This window comes from Laetiporus sulphureus, assembly GCF_001632365.1.
Source record: "Laetiporus sulphureus 93-53 unplaced genomic scaffold LAESUscaffold_3, whole genome shotgun sequence".
NCBI lineage: Eukaryota > Fungi > Basidiomycota > Agaricomycetes > Polyporales > Laetiporaceae > Laetiporus > Laetiporus sulphureus.
In genome coordinates this window covers 74,662-81,016 of record NW_024468512.1, presented here as the reverse complement: position 1 = coordinate 81,016, position 6,355 = coordinate 74,662, and the positions used below count along the sequence as shown (strand labels likewise).

Sequence of the window (6,355 nt, the reverse complement as noted above, 5' to 3'; positions counted from 1 at the left end):
CACGTGACTGTCCCTTTTTGTCTTTTTGATCTCTTGTCCAGTGTTACCGTGACATTAGAAACAATCTGACATTTTCTGCGCCCCTGCTTAGTGTCTAACACAAGCGGCCACGTATTTTCAGCACAAGCAGTTTCAGCCGTAGCGCGCAGCTTTTTTGACACACATTCCAACCTGATCTCTACCCAGTGTGAGCCTCAGCAAGACTCTGAGCTGCTCAAAGCCTCAAAGCGCAAGGCCACCCCAGAATTGACCTCGACGCCCACTACAAGCATCAGGAAACCAACAAGGAGCGTGAAAGGCTCCTCACATTTGCATTACTAGGCGCATCGTCCACAGACAGGCAGCGAGCAGCAGCTAGAGTTGTAGATACCACACACATCATAAAGCGCGGAATCATCCACAAGCTATGTGATCACACTCCACCGCTCGAATGCTACAAGCCCAGAAAGAGACGTCTTACCACTGGTAGTCGCAAGCCGGCACTGCCCCCAGAGCTTATCACCTCCAACGCAGTTCCTCCCCCCGTCATTGCTCCCATTCCAACTCATCCCCTACCCAACTTCATAAAGACAAACACCATCGCACGTCCCATCCACCCACTCCCTTCCAGAGTCAGGCTGACGATCCACATCGAGACCCTTATGAAGCAGGTAGACGCTACCCGCTTCAGGCTCCAACCCATACTAGGAGCATTCTCATATCGTCTCAAGGACGAGCACCAAGGACCCATCTTTAGCCTCGCCACAGAGCTCGATAAAGTCTGCGCCGACCTACACACAGGGACGCGCACATATACATTCGTCGAGAAGCAGGTTATCAACAAAGTCTGTCTGGAGATAGGAGGAATCAGTTTCAAGCAGATAGGAAAGGAAGAGAGGCTGCAGGAAATCGCCAAGGCTCTGGTCTTCATCTCGAAAGCGAGATATTTGCACTTTTTGTATTAAGTTTACCTATATCACAATGGAGTCAGCTGATCGTATGCACGCATCCACGTTCAGGCAACAAATGGATGACATTCTTCATACAAACATCGAGTCAGCACACGATGGAAGTACCCCACGCACCTCGCAGCGCAATTCACCAGAACCTGCACTAGGACCGCAGGACTCTGCATCACAAGTCAGAGGACCAGCATCCCTGACACCGTCACTTGTACCCACCTACGTTCCACCCATCTGGGAGTTTGACAGACACCAATTCGAGCACCTAGAAGATGCTCTCAGACAGTCCACTCCCGAAGAAGTTCCGGACCACATACGTGAATGGGTAATCGTTGCAATGAAGCTCACAGTCACTACCGAAATCGCCAAGGTCTACAATGTGCTCAGAAACAAAATGTACGAGCACAAGAAAGCCTTTGAATCGCTGATCCAAAACAACAAAAGCGAACACCGACTTAAGGAGGCAGTTCTCCAGACGGCGATCGGGAAGCTTAAGGATAGGATCCTTGTGCAAGATGCGCATATGGCAGTTTTAAATGACAAGCTCACGGGAACCCAGGCAGCAATGCTTGACATGGGCAAAGAAATGATGGAAATCAAGGCAGCTAACGTTAAGCTGTGGCATGAGCTAGCTTCGCTCAAAGCAAGCGGCATCACTACGATGCAAGGTCAAACATCCGGCATGGTCCAATTGAACAAGCCATGCATCAAAATTGCTGAACCTCCACACTACTCGGGCAAAGGAAGTCTGGAGGACTGGCTCCAACAACTCGGTATATGGATGCGGTGGAACGAGATCAACAACGATGAACACAAGATTACCACAGCCTTACTGCACTTGGAAGGTGGCGCGCTCACGTACATGTCTGAATATGCAACCAGGGCAGCAGCACGGCAGGCACTCGGCACATGGGAAGACTTCGTCGACATTCTCAAAGTAAACTACAGGACCCTCAACCCGGACAAGGATGCACAGCAGCATTTAAAGGATATCTGCGGCAAGACGTATCCCACAATGGTATCCTTTGCAGAACAGTTCCGCCAATGGGCCACTAAGACCAACTTAGAGCACACTGCACTCATCGGTTACATCGCTGAACACCGAAGCAAGGACGTACACCAGGCAATGGTCACACGAGACAGCCTAGGAATTTCTGACCCCATCACGTGGCCGGAATATCTCGATCTATGTCTTCAATTAGAGTCCAAGTTCAGAGCTGACAAGGCAGGACAGCACGGAACAGTAGCCACATCATCATCAGCACCACGGACCCCAAAAGACCCCAACGCAATGGTCGTGGATCGAGTATCCACCCTCACCAAGGAGCAAGAAGGATGGCTGGAGAAGAAGCTGTGTGTACGATGTGGGAAACACCCCTTCGTTTTTAAACAGCGATGCCCCGACCCCAAGTACAAGGGCAAATTCGAAATGCCAAAGTGGGGCCAAGCAACAAGGGCAATTTCTTCAAACACGGCCTCAGACATCTCTGACAACAGCAAGGCGAGATACGAAGCAGTCCGTGCTTTCATCGCCAGCTACGACACGAAGGGAAAGGAAAAGGAGGCAGAACTGGAACCAGCTGTTGAAGCAGCTAGGATCACGGAGGTAGAAGATGATGAGGATTTTCTTCGGCGGGTTCTCTGAGGTCTGGCCAGAGTTCCCATAGACACTGTAATAGTACCTACTCGCTCTCGCATGTACCAGTATCAAGTTTTTTATACATCGCATCTACTGGTTCGTCAAAACACATGATCGATTTACCTGTTCACCTCAAACAGGGAGTAAGGGAAGTCCAGACTGAGGCGCTCCTCGATTCAGGAGCATATTCTTGCTACATCAACCCACGGCTGGTTGATCAGTTGAATCTCGCTACGATCTCACTTGAGAAGGAGATCAGGGTTTACAATGCAGATGCATCTCATAACAAGGGTGGAACCATTAAGAAAAGGGTTCTTCTAAGTATAACCATCGGAAACCACACAAGCAGGCAAAGCCTTTTGGTCACCAATATAGGACATAAAGACGTTATACTAGGCATGAGTTTCCTTAAGGAGCATAATCCTGAAGTGGATTGGGGAAAACTCACAGTCGATTTCACCCGGTGCCCACAAAGATGCACACCCTCACAGGTAGCAATCCAGGAGGAGGACCTGAAAGACACAAACATCCCCCACATCAAAGACCTGATGGAGTTCGTCAGTTCCCAGGAGTTAGGTGACAACTGGAATGACATGGACAGCTTCATTAGATGGGTGTCATTATCAGAAGACCCTGATGCACAAGCCGTAGCATCTCTTATTATGGGTCTTGACACCAAGAGGAATCAGGATAGAGCACCGCAAAAAGGAGAACAGGACAAAGACTACTGGTCAGCCTATGTCCCCAAACACTTCCACGAGTATGGCGATGTGTTCTCCAAGAAGCAGTCGGAACGAATGCCCACAAGAAAGCCCTACGATCATCCAATCGAACTTGTTCCAGAGGCATCATTACCACACCCGGCAAAGTTATATTTTATGAACCTACAGGAAAGAAATTCGCTCGACACGTGGATAGACCAAGAGTTGGCCAAAGGTTACATCAAGAGATCAAGGAGTCCAACCGCAGCACCCATCTTCTTTGTCAAAAAGAAAGACGGATCACTGAGGCTCGTACAAGATTACAGGAACCTCAACGCAGTTACAAAGAAGAACAAGTTCCCAATCCCATGCATTTCGGACCTCATTGACAGGCTCTCACATGCTAGTATATTTACGAAGCTTGATCTGAGATGGGGGTTCAACAACATAAGGATTAGGGAAGGGGATGAAGAGAAAGCTGCCTTTATTACACATCGTGGCCTCTTCGAACCCACCGTAATGTACTTCGGTTTCTGCAATGCTCCTAGCACCTTCCAAACAATGATGAATACGGTCCTCGAAGACTTGATTCGCACTGGAAAGGTGGTAGTCTACTTAGACGACATCCTCATATTTACAGACGATCTCAATGAACACTGACGACTAGTAAAAGCAGTTCTACAGCGCCTCCGGGACAGTGACTTATATGCCAAACCGGAGAAATGCTTCTTTGAACAGTCCTCAATCGAGTATCTTGGCATGATCATCAGCAAGAACTCAGTACAGATGGACCCTGCTAAAGTCAAAGGTGTTATGAAGCGTTCCCTGCTAGAACGTTCAGAACCACGTGTGCTTTCTCACACGTACTAGTCCACAACGTGGACAAAGACTTAGATACCAAATATACCTAACGTCTCCAATAGTCAGGCAGACTATTAGCAGGGTTTATAGTGTGGTCAAGCCTAGTAGACGATGTAGCAGTGAGGTCCTCACTCTACCCTTGCTAGGCCTTGGCCGCTACAGCTACTGCACGTTCACCCGCAGGTTACTAGGTTCGCTGTTCTGACTCTAGCAAGCGTACGAGCTTACTACCTCTTGAGAGCGAGTACGATTGCACGAGGGTTCTAGAACTGAGAACGTTCAGAGTCACAGGTGGAAGAGGTTAGTCTTCCCACTGCTGCTCTGCCCCTTTATATAGTCGCAGACCTATAGTCTGGGGTACTAGTACAAGGGGTCTCTTACAGCTATTCATAGAGTAAATGAAATAGACCGAGACAAATACTAACCGCTGTGAGCCAAGTAATTGGCGAGCTAATGTTAGTACAGGTGAAATAGAAACCTGAAACACGAAGGTCTTGTTTGCATGGCCTGAGTGAGTAAATCGTAAAAACGAAAACTGCTAACCCTAGAATATGTCCACAAGACCTATGAACCATAAATAGTAAGTGTCACGTGCAACGTAAACTGTCACGTGACCATGAAGCGCTGAAACTGTAACACAAGCTCCCCCTTCCAACCGGCAAGACCCTTGATGACCACTCACCAAACTAACCCCTCATCGTTTGCCGCGGACACCTACATAGTCGTAGACTGGGACGGTAGTATGAGGTACGACCTCCCATTCCTCATCGAGATCCTCTTGGGGTTGAGGATGGAACTCGGTGGGTGCCCAGTGCGAGATGGATCCGTCTTCATAAAGGACTGCCTTCAGTGCATCGACGCCGTCGGTGAGCCATCCAGGCTGCTCAATCATGGCAACAAGGGGTTGGAAGATGACCGGCGTGAACTCACGAGGTGTCTTGGTGTCTCCATAGTGGACTTGATCGGAGAACGTCCTGAAAAGTTCGACCTCGTATTGTTCAACGCCTTCTTCCTTATCCGCAAAGTGAACGCTGATGATACGCATCCTGTTGGGTGTTGGATACCAATTGTGCATGCTTGGAATGGGTGGCAGATAGAGCAGAGTGACCCATTGACTGAAGACGCGATGAGGTGAGTCTTCCGAGTAGAGGTGCCATGCGACCTTCTGGTTGTCCCAAGTGAAGACGAAGGCATGGAAGGTGGCAAAGTCGCCCGTGCCTGTATGATGGACGTAGAGACGATGACCATCGCATTCCATTAGGAATGTCAGTGGCGTGGTGATGAAGACATCGTAGGGTGATGCTACGTCTGGGGCGATGAGCGATACCTGTCCTGCCGCTGGGTTGCTCGAAGATTTGATCATCCAAGCATACCTTATCTGCTCCTTGATGGTGACAGCTGGTGCAGGTTGCGATCCGTCCTCCGGTGGGTCATTGTAGGGATAGGTGGCACCAGGACGGTGGGGGTAGCTGGGTTGTTCATCATCGGCATTCCTTGCCTGTTCATCGTCTTCACCCCAGGCTCTCCCCATCGTCCAAGATCCTCCCGTCGTCCAACGACCTGTCACGTCTTCATCGTCTTCCCATCATGCACTCCTCCATGATTCAGCCAGTGCTTCGTCACTAATGTTGCCTAGCAGCGGTAGTTCATCTCCATCGCTGTCGAGAAGTAGTCCTGGCTCCGATGCGCTGCGAGTGACAGTGGTGGTGACACGGATGTTGAGTGACATTGGTGGAGGTGGTAGAGCGGGGCGATTCTCTTTATCTCAAGGGTAGATTTCCTCATAGAGTTCCCACTCGAGTAGGAGGAGGTGATGGTCCAATAGGGGGAAAGGAGGACCGCTACTTATACCTTCGAGCAGCCGTTCTTCTTCTTCATACCAGTCCGTGATGTGGATGTTCGCCATTCCCGTACGTTCTTCCACTGGTATTGTCATTGTCCTTGATACGGTACCGTGTATGACACTGAATGCATCCAGAGCGAATGAGAGTGCTGCCGGTAAGATATCAAATTGTAGCAGATGATCTAGAGCATACGATGGTGGGAGGATTCCCACTGGAAGGCCGGCGTAGACGGCTGTTAGGATAGTCCAGCGTCGATCTGGCTCTAGCCGGGGCAGGTGGAGTTCCTTCATTAGGTACATTGGGTAATTCATTCTCATGAACGTTCCCCATGTTCCGTCTAGGTCGATATTGACGTCGTCCTCTAGTGTT

The 6,355-nt window shown here is 49.6% G+C and overlaps 2 protein-coding genes across 2 annotated transcripts; one reads left to right on the top strand and one right to left on the bottom strand.

Moving 5' to 3' along the window:
* Window positions 1–641: 641 nt before the first annotated feature.
* On the top strand, window positions 642–2,586 carry LAESUDRAFT_754811 (uncharacterized protein; the record flags this gene model as incomplete). The annotated part of the gene is made up of 2 exons (XM_040911942.1): window positions 642–937; window positions 999–2,586. The coding sequence occupies 2 exons, from the start codon at window positions 642–644 to the stop codon at window positions 2,584–2,586; spliced, it is 1,884 nt and encodes a 627-aa protein (XP_040768857.1).
* A 2,250-nt stretch (window positions 2,587–4,836) lies between these two features.
* On the bottom strand, window positions 4,837–5,871 carry LAESUDRAFT_754809 (uncharacterized protein; the record flags this gene model as incomplete). Its single annotated transcript, XM_040911941.1, has 2 exons — window positions 4,837–5,702; window positions 5,766–5,871. The coding sequence occupies 2 exons, from the start codon at window positions 5,869–5,871 to the stop codon at window positions 4,837–4,839; spliced, it is 972 nt and encodes a 323-aa protein (XP_040768856.1).
* Window positions 5,872–6,355: the final 484 nt, after the last annotated feature.